The sequence below is a fragment of the Scylla paramamosain genome, chromosome 32, assembly GCF_035594125.1.
Source record: "Scylla paramamosain isolate STU-SP2022 chromosome 32, ASM3559412v1, whole genome shotgun sequence".
Classification (NCBI taxonomy): domain Eukaryota; kingdom Metazoa; phylum Arthropoda; class Malacostraca; order Decapoda; family Portunidae; genus Scylla; species Scylla paramamosain.
In genome coordinates, this window is record NC_087182.1 from 4,228,755 (window position 1) to 4,244,076 (window position 15,322).

The 15,322-nt window shown below is 42.0% G+C and overlaps 1 protein-coding gene and 1 long non-coding RNA gene across 3 annotated transcripts in view; one reads left to right on the plus strand and one right to left on the minus strand.

The window, feature by feature from the left end:
• The window catches only part of LOC135089074 (homeobox protein HMX3-like), a 61,857-nt gene extending 58,153 nt beyond the window's left edge, over window positions 1–3,704 (plus strand). The window contains exons 3-4 of the mRNA XM_063984296.1: window positions 718–916; window positions 1,505–3,704. Of these exons, the coding sequence (XP_063840366.1) occupies window positions 718–916; window positions 1,505–1,705 (400 nt within the window). The 3' untranslated portion in view covers window positions 1,706–3,704. The remainder of the gene's footprint in view (window positions 1–717; window positions 917–1,504) is intronic.
• The window catches only part of LOC135089075 (uncharacterized), a 94,931-nt gene that overhangs the window by 58,282 nt on the left and 21,327 nt on the right, over window positions 1–15,322 (minus strand). The gene's annotated exons all lie outside the window — the stretch shown is intronic.

Sequence of the window (15,322 nt, forward strand, 5' to 3'; positions counted from 1 at the left end):
CCTCTCCCTCTCTCCTCTCTCTCCCTCTCCCAGTCGCACGTGCTGGCGCGCAGGCGAGCCACAGTACTTGCTTGTTGACGTGCCGTGATCACCTGCCCAGATAAACAATGGCCCCTCAGGTGTAAATAATGAGGCATTTTCCCTGTTGAACCTGTGTCCCTGGGAAAAAGAGAGAGGGAGAGGGAGGGAAGGGGGAGGGGAGAGAGGGAGTGAGGGAAGGGGGAGGAAGTGAGGAGAGGGAGGTAGGGAAGGGAGAGGAAGAGAGAGAGGGAGAGGGAGGGAAGGGGGAGGGAGAGAAAGGGAGGGATGGTAGAGGAAAGAGAGAGAGAGAGAGAGAGAGAGAGAGAGAGAGAGAGAGAGAGAGAGAGAGAGAGAGAGAGAGAGAGAGAGAGAGAGAGAGAGAGAGAGAGAGAGAGAGAGAGAGAGAGAGAGAGAGAGACTGACTAAACAGGCATCCAGGCCACTAGTCAGGAAAAAAAAATCAAAAAACAACAAAAAAAAACAATCCCAAAAAATACAGAAAAAAGATAAAAAGACCAATAAAAACAAAAAAACAAAACAAACAAACAAACAAACAAACAAACAAACAAAGGCAAAAACACACATACACCACTTCCATGACCTTCATTTGACCTCAGAAAACAAAAAAAAAAACAACAGAAAACAAGGTCACAAGAAAAAAAAAGACTCAAAATGACCTTAATATTTTCATTGCAGGACGAAATGGAAGAGACAAACAGCAGTTGGCCTTGAGTTCCTGGCGGAGGGTGGATATGGGCGACTAATGAGTGGATACTGGCCCTACGCGACGCCGCCCACACTAGCCACGCCCTCACACCCCTCCCACCTCTCTGCCGTGGGCGCCCTCTCCTCCATGGCCGCCCTTTCTTCTTCCATGGACATCTACTACAGACATGTAAGTGATTGGTAGTGGAGGAGGAGGAGGAGGAGGAGGAGGAGGAGGAGGAAGTGCTTGTGGTGGTGTGAGGTCTCAGGGTTCTCAAGTGGAGTCAAAGAGTCAGTCATGCGATGAGTCAGCTGTTGGTGAGTCAGTCAGTCAGCTGTTGGTGAGTCAGTCTACTGCAGGGTTACTTAGCTGTTGTGTCAGTCAGGTAATGATTCAGTCAGTCAGGTGTTTTGTGGGTCACTCAGTAATATTTGTGAGTGATTAGTTATGCATTCTTAATTTCGCTGATAGATCTACTCATTAGTTGTCTTTTGGTTAATCAGTCAGGCAGATATTCAGTCATTTGGTCAGTAAGTAGGTCAGGCGTCCAAACAGTCGGTTAAGTCTCACGATAGCAAAGCAGAAATTGTCTCGGTGTCATTCAATCAGCCCTCAGTCAGGCCTCAGTCAGCCTTCAGTCAGCCCTCAGTCTTTTAGTCACTAAGTAAGTCAGACATTCAAATTCAGTCACGCATAAGATAGCAAAGTATCAAACCAACACTAATACATTCAGTCAACTTTCAATCCACACTCAGTCACGCCCGTGTCCTCCCTCAGGCCCAGCTGGCGGCACTCAGTAGGACGGCAGCGGCAGTGACCCCTGCTTCCACGCCCACACTGGAGGGCACGCCTTCCTTGCCTGCCCTCACCACCGTAGGCGCCACCAGCAGTTCCTCTCCGCCCACACTCGTCGCGCCCAGAGTCCTCTATCCACATACGCCTACACAAGCCGCACTCGCACACTACTTCAAACAGTAACACACACACACACACACACACACACACACACACACACACACACACACACACACACACACAGAAAGGATCCTCAGGGGGACTACTGACGAAGGATATCTTGTCCTCGTGTCCCGCTCCTCTAGACAAACCTAACGGGCGTCATCCTCACCCGATTACCAGCAGGAGGAAGAGCAGCGCCGCCAGAGAGCAGGTGTGGCGGGCCTGGGCGTGGCGTGTACATCAGGGGATCGCAAACCTAACTGGACACTGCGTTCCTCCTCGTCACCAATTTTCTGACGAATCTATAAGTGTCGTTGCAAGCGATCATTAAGTACACGACTCTCACTCCTGTAGTTTTTTTTTTTTTTTTTCGTAAGACATGACGGCCATCTGTCGCTCCCTTGTAGAAAGTCACGAGGGAACTGAAGCCAAGCCACGCCACGCCACGCCACGCCACGTCCTTCCACACCACGTCATGTCTAAGGAGCTACGAGTGCTTGGAGGACTATGCAGGAACGTTTGGTTTGAAATAAGGAGTTGGAAAACGTGCGCAGAGGATGAAGGGAGTCAAGACTGGTTTACACTTGCGCCATTGATGAACGTTTGGTTAGAGCGAAACGTTTGGCGTGTGGTGCAAACGTATGAACTTTTCTGCCGCAGAAGATGACGTAAATATGAGAACCGTAACTAAAGAGTGACTAGGAATAATAATAAAAAAAAAAACAATGAAACTCTTACCGTGTGAAAATCGGCAAAAAAAAAAAAAAAAAAAAAATATCGTTGAGGGCGTCCCGGCGATTTGCGCGTGGAAACCTCTCGCGTTCCTGGAAATGTGAATCCAAACACGCACCTGCGCACTTCACAATTCGCTGAAGGAGGTGGTTTCACTCGCGTGCCTGAGAACCTTACGGGGAGACAAAGGTGCGTTCAATCATTTCGCAAGACACCGGCAGGGGAGAAGCATCCTGTCGAACCTAATAACTTTTTGTAATGAGAAAATAGAGATAGTTTTCTTCGGGGCGTCCTACACCCTACCTACCTCTCCCTGACCCTTCCCTGCCCCTCCCTGCCATTCCCCGCCCCGCCCCGGAAACGACCTAAATACGATTACAGGACTCCAAGGGCGCGACATCTCCCTCCCACCGCTAGTCGCGCCCTACTAAGGTGACTACAGCCCCCGTGACTCAGCAACGAGGAGTCAGGAGTCACGGTATTGGATTGTTTTCCTCCCACAGGTGACTCCCCTTAGTGTGCTCAAGGTGTGATTTGTGTGGCTCCCAAATTCTTGAAAAATGCTCCTCCCAGGTTCACTCACTCCCGTTACTATGAAAGGAATAACAACGCCATATTTTTTTCCCTGCGGTTCGATAATTTTCTTTTCTTTTTTTTTTTTTTCCTTCTTTCTTTTGCGGCGTTTCATCGAAGGTTCATTTTTGACCTTTCAGATTCCGAGGCAGACCACACCAGGAAGCTTGTTTGTTAGTTAATTTCCAGCCTGCAAATTTTTTAAACACAAATTACATGTTTATCTATTTTACGTACGATTTTCTTGACTATCTTGTTAACGCGGCTGGGTACAGGCAACAAGCAAAAAATAGGAGCAAGAAAAAAATGAATAAAATAAATAAATAAATAAATAAATAAGCCACTACCAGAACAGATACAAACAGCAGGAAATTCCAAAAAAAGATCACCAATTTATGAAGAACAAAACACACCTGAATGCTTCTTTACATAAACTTTCCGACCCATGAGCTTTAACGTTCCCGACAAAGACTCAGATCAGCAGATGACTCACTGCGAACCTTCACTGTAAGTACAGATACCTTTGAGTCACTACAGAGAAGCGACTTAACATAGTGTCGTCAGTAGGAACACGTTAGAATCTATATATACACTCTCCTGTACCATAGTGCCTCTGTAACTAAGTATTTATGTACCTACGTAGGGCGACTGTATGGAGGCTGCATTGCCAGTCGAGAATCAATTGATACAGTGGAATAAAGCAGAAAATGATGATGATGATGTGTTTTATTTTTTGTAACCTGGTATGAAGATATAGACACACACACACACACACACACACACACACAAACACACACACACACACACACACACACACACACACACACACCAAACTAACATACATACATAAACAACTCAAACAAAGACGAAGAAAGCACCGTAACAAAACACCACCAATTACACTTCAAACTTCAAAAAAAAAAAAAAACCCACATCTCTCTCTCTCTCTCTCTCTCTCTCTCTCTCTCTCTCTCTCTCTCTCTCTCTCTCTCTCTCTCTCTCTCTCTCTCTCTCTCTCTCTCTTCCCCCCACCACGTAGACAAAAGATCGACTAAATATACACACACACCACACACACACCACCTTCCCCACAAGACATTAAGTGAAAATAAGTTAATGAACACTAACCACACAGCTAACAGTACTATTCTTGCTTGCTTTTGTCTTAGCTGGGAAGGCTTTTTTGCGGCAACGAGAGAGAGAGAGAGAGAGAGAGAGAGAGAGAGAGAGAGAGAGAGAGAGAGAGAGAGAGAGAGAGAGAGAGAATATCAGCGGTAACCTTTCCTCCAGCAGCTGTAGAGGAATGGAAAGGCCACTGTATTAACTCTCGCTACATCGTCACTAATTCACTCCACTCTCATATTAATGGTCTCGTAAGCTGAGGTTTCCGCCACGCCAGCCAGCACTTATGATAAATTCAAGGCAGGAGTCACGCCGCTCTAAGGACGCCGTGAAATTGATAACGTAAGGGAAGGAGAGAATATTTTGCGTTCGAGACAAGCACGTTTAATTCCTGACTGCGAACTAGATAAGTAATACCGTGCAGGATTGTAAATATCTCCTACGACTGCTGTGTTTAGTGTAATTTCGTGAAAGTGGCTTTATAACGTGGCCCCGGGAAAATTATAACGTTTGCACCTTACATACACAATATGAGGAAATGAGAAGAGAACTCACGGCAAGGAATGTTATCACAATGCTATTCATTAACCGCACGCTTCAGGTAACGTTATTTTTTTGTTTATATACTCGAACCTGCGACTCCTGCCTGGTGGATTGTTCTTATGGGGAAAATAATGGTGATGATAGCAATGGCACTGGTGATGAGGTGGAGGAGGTGGAAAAGGAAGAGGAGGTGGAGGAGAAGGTGGAGGACGAGGAGGAGAAGGAGGAAGGGAAGGAGAAAAGGTAGAAGCACAAGAAGAACAAGAACAATAACAAAAACAAGAACAAAAAGAAAAAACATTAAAAATACTCGCAAAAAGAACAAAAAAAGTGAAAAACAACAACAACAACAACAACAACAACAACAACAAGAACCTTCACCCATTCAACTCAACTAAACCCACAAGTCACACCCCCATCACCACAACCACCACCACCACCACCACCATAACTACCTCTCGGTTTGCTCTTTTCTCACTGCGCCATCTACCACAATAATTACACCGAGGGAAGACTGACTGACTGCATCCTCTCCTTTTTTTCCACGTAATTACTCACCTAATGGATGAATCTTGACTCATTCCATTGGTCCAAAAATTCCCCAATCACTGTCATTAGTTGGGCATGAATTTTTAAATGCCGCCAGGAAAGTGCAGGTTGATGATCACCTGTTCTGCTAATTACCTTCCGTGAGGCGCCTCATTAGCCCGAGCGATAGTGGCTTAATTAAGGAAAACACAGCCACCATCACAGGGGAGGAAAAAGATCATTAACCTTACTCATCTCTTCCTGTTTCTTTCTTTTTCCCTCCATTTTCCACACATTTTCTTTCCCTCCATCCTTTCCTTCCTCTCATCTTCCTCCATAACACGTCCATTGCTTCGCCTCTCTTTTCCTTCCCATCCTTTTTTTTTCCATTATCACTTCTTTCTTGTTTTTGTTATTTTCTGCCTCTTAAATTCGTCTCTTCTACATCCTTTTCGCCTCCGCCATCTAATTACGTCATGATCCTTTCATTTCTCGTGTATTATATTCATCCTCCGCTTCCTTTTTAGCGTTTTTTTTTTTTTTTTGTTCTCCTGATTTTTCCTTCCTCTTCATCTATTTTATATTTCTTAATCTTCTGGTGTGTATGTGTGTGTGTGTGTGTGTGTGTGTGTGTGTGTGTGTGTGTGTGTGTGTGTGTGTGTGTGTGTGCGTTAGACAGTTAGACAGAGACATGATTAAATGCATGCATACCACTAGACAGACAGACAGACAGACAGACATAGACATGCAAACAGACAGACACACTATAAGTCAAAACAATTACGAAGATGAACACACACACACAAAAAAAAAGACTGAATGAAAGAAAGAATAATGGAAGCAAGGAAGGAAAATTACGAGAGAACAAGATAATGATAAAACACAATAGCGAGAACAAGTTTATAACGCAGCGAGACAGAAACAATAACGAACATCCTTAATTAGCTCGACTCAGGTAACAATCAGCAGGTGAGGTGCGCCTGACGAGGGTTTGGAAAGGTAATTACGAGACAGATCCACCTGTGCGCCTCACCTATGGAACTTTTTGTGTGTAAACCTTAATGAGAGAGAGAGAGAGAGAGAGAGAGATGGGGGTACCGACAGACAGACATAAATACAGATAGAAGCAAAAAAGGACAGACCAAGATAGAAAAATACTAATGCATACACTGTAATAGACTTAGAGGGACAGACAAAGACATACAGACATACATAGAGAGTCAGTCATAGAGAAATAGCTACAGACAGACAGACAAACAGACAGAAAGGAGACACACAAACATTCAGACAGAGAAAGACAGACATACAAACAGACAAAACAGACAAAATAAAATACTTGTTATCAATAATCTTGGCTTTAAACTCCACTTTTATAACCTGAACATGGAAAACTAAATCAACACAAGCATTTTTCTCCCGCATTCCACCAGTTCTCTCCAGTCCACACCCCACCTCATGCTGACGTTATTCTCTCTCTACACTCTTTCCGATTCCCACTATTTCCTGCCTCTTCTCGCCCGTTCGTGACTCCAAAACCTAAGCGTCATTGCACTATCGCTTCCCACATCTGCAGGAACGAAGGCAAAAATGCACTTCTGTTCTTATTTTTCGCTGTATCTTTTAGACTTTTATTTGTTGTTGTTGTTGTTGTTGTTGTTTTTTGTTCCGACTTGTTTTTCTACCTACTTCTCCTTTTCTTACTCCTGTTTCTTTCTATCAGGTTAATCATAAGGTATTGTCATTTCTACATATGTTTGAAAATGTATTTGAAAATGTGAGTATTATGCTGCTTTCGTTTCTTTTTTTTTTTTCTATCTACTCTTCCTTTTCTTCCTCCTATTCCTGCTTGTCAGTTTAATTATCAAGTACTCTCATTTCTCTTTACGTAACTTGAAATATACTTGAGTGTGTATTATCATGTTCTGTTTTGTTTTTTACCGATTCCTCCGTTTTTTTTTTTTTCCTTTTATTCCTCCTTATCAAATTAATCAAAGTATTCTAATTTCTACTATCTTATAATTGTATTCTAATTACTTTATACGTAAAAGCTATTTGAGTGTGTAAGTATTATCATGTTCTGGCTTGTTTTTTTACCTATTACTTCATTTTTCTCTTCTATTCTTCCATATGAAATTAATTATAAAGTATTCTAATTTATATACACATAAAATCTACTTGAATTTCTGATTTCTTTTGTTTACCCGTTCCTTTATTTCTTCCTTCTGTTCCTTCATACCAAATTAATTACAACGTATCCTAGTTTCTATACACGTAAATTAAAATCCACTGCAGTGAGAATGTCAGCAGAAACAAGGACACCAGCACAACACACGACAACCAGACACATGATATGGGGCGTTGGGACAGGTTAGGGAGCTCACAAAGTTTGAGTTACGTAGATTCCATTACCTTACGCAACACTGGCCAACCTAACCCACACCGGCTGCTAGTAATTAATAGTTATACCTACTGCTGCTGCTACTATTAGTACTACTGCTACTATCACCACTTTTAATACTATTAGTCCTACTACTACTACTACTATTACTACTGCTACTACTACTACTACTACTACTACTACTACTACTACTACGAGTTGGGGTAGGTTAGGAAGCCCAGAAAGTTAGAATTACATAGGTTACGTTATCTTACCCAACATTGGCTAATCTAACCCACAGAATCTGCTATTAATTAATGTTGCTGTTCTTACTGCTGACACTACTACTACTACTACTACTACTACTACTACTACTACTACTACTACTATTACTATCATTACTACTACTCCTATGACTATTACCGCAACTACTGTTTCTTGTGCTCCTGTTGCTGTTACTATTACTGCTACTATTACTGCAAGAGGGTCACCGGCTAAGGGAAACAAAATTATAAGAAAAAAAACAAGACCAATTAAAGTGCCAGTTTTCAAAAGACTGCAACAACTACTACTAATAATGCTTCTACTACAATTACTACTACTTCTACGTCCACCAACCACCATTACTACTGCTACTACTACTACCACTATCATCACCACCACTACTAACACTACACTATCACTACTACAACTACTACTATTGCTCGTGCTCGGCTGCTGCTGCTACTCCTGCATTATCACCACCATCAACAACAACTACGCCGTCAAGAGTACCCAGGGCGGAGCTTCCTCGGGTGTTAAGTACCTGAGATGAACCCTAATTAGCCTTCCCTCCTCCCCAAGACGAGGGCGGATCCATAACTAATGACTTTTTTATGATACGGTAAAGAAGGTGATTGTGTTTCCTCCTCTGCAGGTGTTGGGTGGAGGGGAAGGAGAAAGGAAGGGTTGAAGGAGGAGGAGGAGGAGGAGGAGGAGGCGGTGGGTGGTGATGGGGGTAAAGGGAAGCTATGGAGGAATGGGGAGGTATGGGGTGTTACTAAAAGACCGGATGCAGTAAGGAGGTGATGTAAACTTAATATGAAAAGAAAAACTGAAAAAAAGATAAAAAAAAAAAATGTATTAGGTAGAAAATATTGCAGTGATGAAATGATCTTTTAACACCTGTGACCGGAACACCCTGACACTGTACGGTAATTTGTAGTCACGTACGAAACGATAAGAGTAAGAGTTGATTTACCTTCGTGAACTGCGAGGTGGAGGAAGAGGAGGAGGAGGAGAAGGTGAGTGGCCTACGTGCAGCAGTCCACCTCTATCCACCCACCCACATGACGTCATCAGAATAAACACAAAAACCGTCTCATTCTCCAGGACAAAATCAGTTAATTCTCTAACACTACATCCCTCATTGTTATATATATCAAAATAATTACAAAAAATATGATCTTTAAATTCAACATGACTTCAAATAAAACCGAATTTAGAGTAGGATGTCACCGAGTTCAAAAGTTCGCGCCCTTTTTTTTTTTTTCACAGGACGTTATCGAGTGTTAGTCTTTGCCACACGTTAGTCCTGAACATACACGGCGTTCGTCTATTATATTCCCCGTCCATCTGTATACACGAGTGCCCAAGTGTCCTGCCGGTAGAATCTTGAACTGAATCTAACTGTATTTCCTTCAGTGGCCCCGAGGTTACCATACGTTAGTCTTATTATGCACAGTATTCGTATCACATTCCCCCTCCACGAGTGCCCAAAGTACCCTGGCAGTGAAAACTTGGGCTGCATCTCCACCTACAGTCAGCCAGCGGTCTTGAGTAGTGTCGCTCCCTCTCTCTTGTTTACTCACCTGGTTCACCTGGCTTGCTACCCAACAGCTGTTAGGCAGGTTGAGGTTATGGCCTATGGGATTACACGCTAGTTCCAAAGATAGACAGTAACACAAAATTCTGGGCCGTAATACCTTAATGAGGGTCTTCTCTCCTTCATCAGTCACCGCTGCATTTACCAACCAAAATATATTAGGTTTAAAATATAACGAAGTGGTTGGTTAGTGATGGATGCAACGTGTGGGTTTTTTATTTATTTATTTATAACGTAACTTGAAAGATTGTTAAATGTACTTAATTGCCAGGCTTGAGTCCCCGGCATCTACAGGTATAATCATTGGTGCCCTTTTTTTACTTCCTCAATCAACACTACCTCAGTTACATGGCGGCTGTAGTTCTTTGCTCACTTCAGTTTAGTTGTGGTTCCGAATAGTAGCGTTTTTAAGCGGTTCTCCTTGCAACGTATGTTTATTTTTTTACTGTTTGGCTCTTTGTGTTTCTATTTATTCACTTTTCACTATAAAAAAAACAATTTCCAATATACTTGCAGAAAAGTTCACATACTTACAATAGAAATATCATCCAAGATTATTCCAAACTGAGCTCTGCATTATATTCTTTTCTATTTTTTTTCTCTTTTCTTTTATTTTTCAAGATTTATGTATAGTCAGTTTTGTTTCTGCTATGATATTGTTGTTAAATTATCGTTTCCACTCACTATTTTCTTACATTCGCCTTGATTTCTCACCGCTTCAGGAATATTCGGGTTTTGCAGGGGAAGAGTGATATACTGTGGGAAAAATATTATTAGACAAATATGCGCGTCATGACAACGATTTTTTTTTCTCCCACTACGTGTACAATATTTCTCCGTGTTTTACTCAAATTCCGAGTGTTTTTTTTTTTTTTCTGTTCTCGCTACTTTTTTTTTTCGATATTTAGCTCAAACGTGTCACCGAATCCAGAAAGCAGTAACAGAAAAGAAGAAACAGAAGCAGCAAGAGAAGAAAAAAAATAAGAGAAGCAGTAACAAAAGAGAATTAACACAAGCGATAACGGAAGAAAGCAACAGAAATAGCAACACAAGAGAATTAACAGAAGTAACAGAAGAATCTTGCAACACGTTTCACATTTACCAAAGCGGCTGAAGGACACAACACTAGACTCATGCGTGGGGACATCTTGGACATCCTACCCCAGCTTCTCCCTTGTACGAACGAGAAATATTGATTGATTAACTGTTATTTTAGCTTCTTAACTACAAATTAACATTAACACATGAAAGAAAAATGCAGAAGAATTTTAAAAAGGGATGTAAAATTTGAAGGAAGATCAGAAGGGAAAGAGAGGAAGGAATTGGGAAAAAATGACAAAATAATAGGAGTCTGAAGAGAAAGAATAGGAAGATGACAAATTAGGAGGAAAGAAACGTGAAAAAAAAAGTGCAGAATCAGGAGATACATCAAAAGGCAAAAGAAAGGAAGTAGTCGAAAAAATTACAACACAATAGGAGTTCGAAGAGAAAGAGGAAGTAGAGAAAAAATAAAAACAAAAATAAAAATAAAAAATAAAACGATAAATAAAAAAATGAATAAAAAAACATGGAATCAGGAAATAGCTCAGGAGGGAAAGAAAGGAAGCACTTGGAAAAAAATCACAAAACAGCAAAATAGAAAATGGAATAGGAGGAAAATGAATCACTAAAGATAAATGTAGAAATGAGAAAAGACAAAATAAAGAACTAAAAGGAGGTGCGGAATCAATAAATAAATCAGGAGGGAAGGAAAGGAAAGGAAAAAAATGACAAAAACAATAGCAATTCAGAGAGAAAGAGGAGGAGGAGGATGAGAAAGACGAAATGCTAGAAAGAAATGTACGAAAAATAAAATAGAAGTAGAAACAGGAATGAAATCAGTAAATAAATCAGAAGGAAAGGAAAAGAAGCAGTAAAAAAAAAATGACAGAACAATAGGATACGATTTCGAATAGAAGAAGGATAAGAAAAAAAAAAGTAAAAATAAAGATAAAAAAAATAAAAACTAGGTGTGGAATCACTAAATAGATCAGGGGGGAGAGAAAAGAAACAGTAAGAAAAATGACAAAACAATAGCAGTTTGAAGAAAGGAGCAGGACGGAGGGGAAGGAAGGGAAGGGAAGGGGAAGAGCATCGAGGGAGTAACTTGACAGGCCCTTCCTCCGTGACCTCCTAGGCTGTGGTCGCGGCTTCCTACCCCAGCGTCGACAGCACATAACATATCCTACACTCAACCTGTCACGCTATCGGGAAAATGATCTTAAACTAAAGAATACAACCCAGGGGACGAGACACCCGCCTGGGGAACACCACCTCCTGCTGCGGCCTCGTCCCACGCCCCCGGGTCAGCTTTGGGGATGGAGTGAGGGGCGTCAGGTTAGGGCAGGCAGTCGTCAGGAGTCCACAGGAGATGTCTTATTCAAGGGAAGGAGTTACTTCTGCGGCCAAATGATTCGTGGGTGTGTCTGTGCGTTTGACAAGTGTGACGGGGTGCGAAGAGTTGTAGGTGGGAGTGTGAGGGAGGTGAGGCAAGGAGGGAGTGAGAGGGAGGAGTCAAGAAGGGTGTAAGTGAGAGGTGAGATGATGGTAAGAGTAAGAAAGGATGATTGAAAGAATGAGAGGGATGATAAAGAGAAAATAAAAAGAAGAATAAAGGAAGGCGTGAGAATAAGGAGGAAATGTGAGTGATTTAGAGATAAGTTCATGTGTTGGGAAGGAAAACGTATCTTAGTGAGTGAGTGAGTGAGGGAGTGCATGGCTAAAGGGAAGTGTGTTTTAGTGTTTTATAGTGTTGAATATTGAGTAATGATGTTATGGAGAGGTTTGTTCGAGGTCTTATTTGTTACGGTGCTTAGGTTAATTTTGTTTGTGGGATGAAAGATTGTGACGAAAAGGAGAAGCAGGAAAATTATGTTGCTAATGATGAATTTATGTACTGGAAATTCTCTCTCTCTCTCCCTCTCTCTCCCTCTCTCTCTCTCTCTCTCTCTCTCTCTCTCTCTCTCTCTCTCTCTCTCTCCTAACCCTCACTTTCATCGGGGACAGAGCAACAACACGTGTCATTTGCCTCACCCTCTAACACAGACACACACTTCAAAGCGAGACCCGAACACTTGAACACTTCCCTCACCGCCCCGCGACGCGACCCCAAGACACCTGCGGCGCCCCCTCCAACACTTCCCTGGCTGGAGTTTGTCACGAGACTCCACCTGACAGCCGCGAGTGGGTAATGCCAATGTTTACTGCTGGTTGTCTCCCTCCTGAAGGCGACGCAGCGGGGGGAGGGCGAAGAGAGCCGGGTCATTGCGTTAGTGTCATGATCTCCAGAGGTTCAGGTTCAGGTAATTTCCGTCCCAGGTGTGATGTTTGAGTGCTGATTGGTGATGATACTCTGCAGGTGATTTGAGTGCGTGGTGATGAGTATTGGTGAGAGGGGGTGATGAGTAGGAAGGGGCGACTGGTAGAGGTGAGGAGCGGCGATGATAGAAGTGGGGAGCAGGTCATAATGGATTGGAGGGGTGATGGTGATGATGGGTAGCGATAGAGAAGGAGGGAGAAGGTACCGTTATTGAAGGGGTGATGGTAGGTGATGATAAGGAAGAGGGAGGTCGTTCTAGTATTTGAAAGATGTGTGGTGGTGATAAGAGGGGAGGAGTTCGTATTAGTATTGGAGGGGTGTGGATGATGACAACGAGAGGGGAAGAGGTCATACTAGTAATAGGAGATCAGACAACAATAGGAACAGGAGAAAATAGGAAGAATGGGAGGCGATCGACATATACTGACAAAAATAGAAGTACACCAGACCACATCAGACCTTTCTTTTCTCTGCCCCAGACTCAGACCTCAAAAAGACGGCCGCGGATCAAGCCACAAGGACGAGACGCGCTTGAATTCCAATAAATCACGCCAGATCCCATCCATCACCCGCGTCAAGAGGATCTGAAGGCGTTCCTGCGTGATCCAGACACGATCCACGCCCTTCTAGCATATTCACCCTTTTGATCTCCGTTAGATGAATGAAAATAGTAAAAGATAATGAATGTTGGGGAAAATACTTAGAAATACTGATAATTAAAGGTATTGTTCAACAGATACTTAAGAATTATGAAGACGAAAGCAATCAGAATACTGAAAATTAGAGAAAATACTGAACTACTAGTGAACATGCTGAAAAAAAAAATTAAAGGACTTAAAAATCAAAGGAAAATACTTTAAATGTACTGAGAAAAGCTGAAAGTCAACAACAAACGCTAAATATCAACATGAAATACCGTTAAAAACAAAACCAACGAAAAAGAAAATAAAAACACTAACAAAAAACACGACGAGCACTGTGAAAACAAACAAGATCAAGTCCCCCATCAAATTTAGAAAACGAGACCAAACGCTTCCAATCCTAAACACTGGTCTGGCTGATGCGTCAAGGAGAGTTCGATCCCCACTAAAGCATTAATGAAGAAAGATTTACGCCTCACGATGCGCCAATGAGGCAGAAATTGATCCCTGCGGTAGACGTGACCTGAAATTGACGGAGAATTGATGAAGAAATGAGACCTGTTTGATGGCTGACTTATTTCAATCACCTCTCTGACCTTAAACTCCTCTCCCTCTCCCCCCCCTCTCTCTCTCTCTCTCTCTCTCTCTCTCTCTCTCTCTCTCTCTCTCTCTCTCTCTCGCTTTACCGTCAACTAATGAAGCGCTTCCTGCCCGGTGTCGTCTCCTCAACGACTTCCTTACTGCGCATTGACGACTAGACGACCATTATGTAAACGCTTCTCCGTCCCTCATCTCCTTTACATGCTCCTCTCGTTTCCTTTCTCCCTTTCTCTCCCTCCTCCTCCTCCTCCTCCTCCTCCTCCTCCTCCTCCTCATAGCTTAGGTACGTGCGCTATTTCCTCCGTTTTCTTTCGTTTTCCTTTTCTTTGTTGTCGTTTTCTATTGATTTTTCTTGGTTTTTATCTATTTCTTTGTTTTACTGTTGTTCGGTTTTTTTTTTTTTTGGGGGGGTTGCTGTTCACAATATTTCTTTCCTTTTTCTTTTTTTTTCGTTCTGTTATTTCTTGTTTTCTTAAATATGGAGGCTTTGTTATTTTTCTTACTTTCTTCTCTCATTCTCTTGTGTTATTGTTTTTTTTTCTCTCTCTGAGCTTCTTACAAAATGTTATATCCTTAATCTTATATACTTTTATTTATCTATTTTTTTTTATCTCCTCCACCTTCCACCCTTCTTCTTCCTCCTCCTCCTCTTCGTAATCTCTATCTTCTCCCATCCTGTTTCATATTCATCCATTTTTTTTTTGCCCTTTCTTTCTCTTCCTTCTTCTTCTCCTCTTCTTATTACTCCTATTCTTATTGTTGCTATTCTTATTTTTTTATGTTATTTTTTCTCTTTCTCCTATTTTGTCTCTTCCTCTTCCTCCTCCTCCTCCTCCTCTTCTTCTTATTCTTCGTTATTTTATTATCGTTATTCTTTCTTTTTTTCCATTTTCTCTCCTCCTTTTCTTTTATTCTTATTGTTATTGTTATTCTTATTATAATTATTCCTCTCTCTCTCTCTCTCTCTCTCTCTCTCTCTCTCTCTCTCTCTCTCTCTCTCTCTCTCTCTCTCTCTCTCTCTTCTCTTCTTCTTCTTCTTCTTCTTCTTCTTCTTCTTCTTCTTCTTCTTCTTCTTCTTCTTCTTCTTCTTCCTCTTCATCACATTCATCACATTATTCTTATACTGATTTCTGTTATTTCTCCTCCTTCTCCTCCTCCTCCTCCTCCTCCTCCTCTTCCCTGTGATTTGTAGAAGGTCGCCGGAAATCCTGAAGCAGTGAAATTCGCGCCCTACGAGAGAAAACTAAAAAGAAAGAAAGAAAAAACAAGAAAGCAAAATAGCAACACACCAGAAAATATT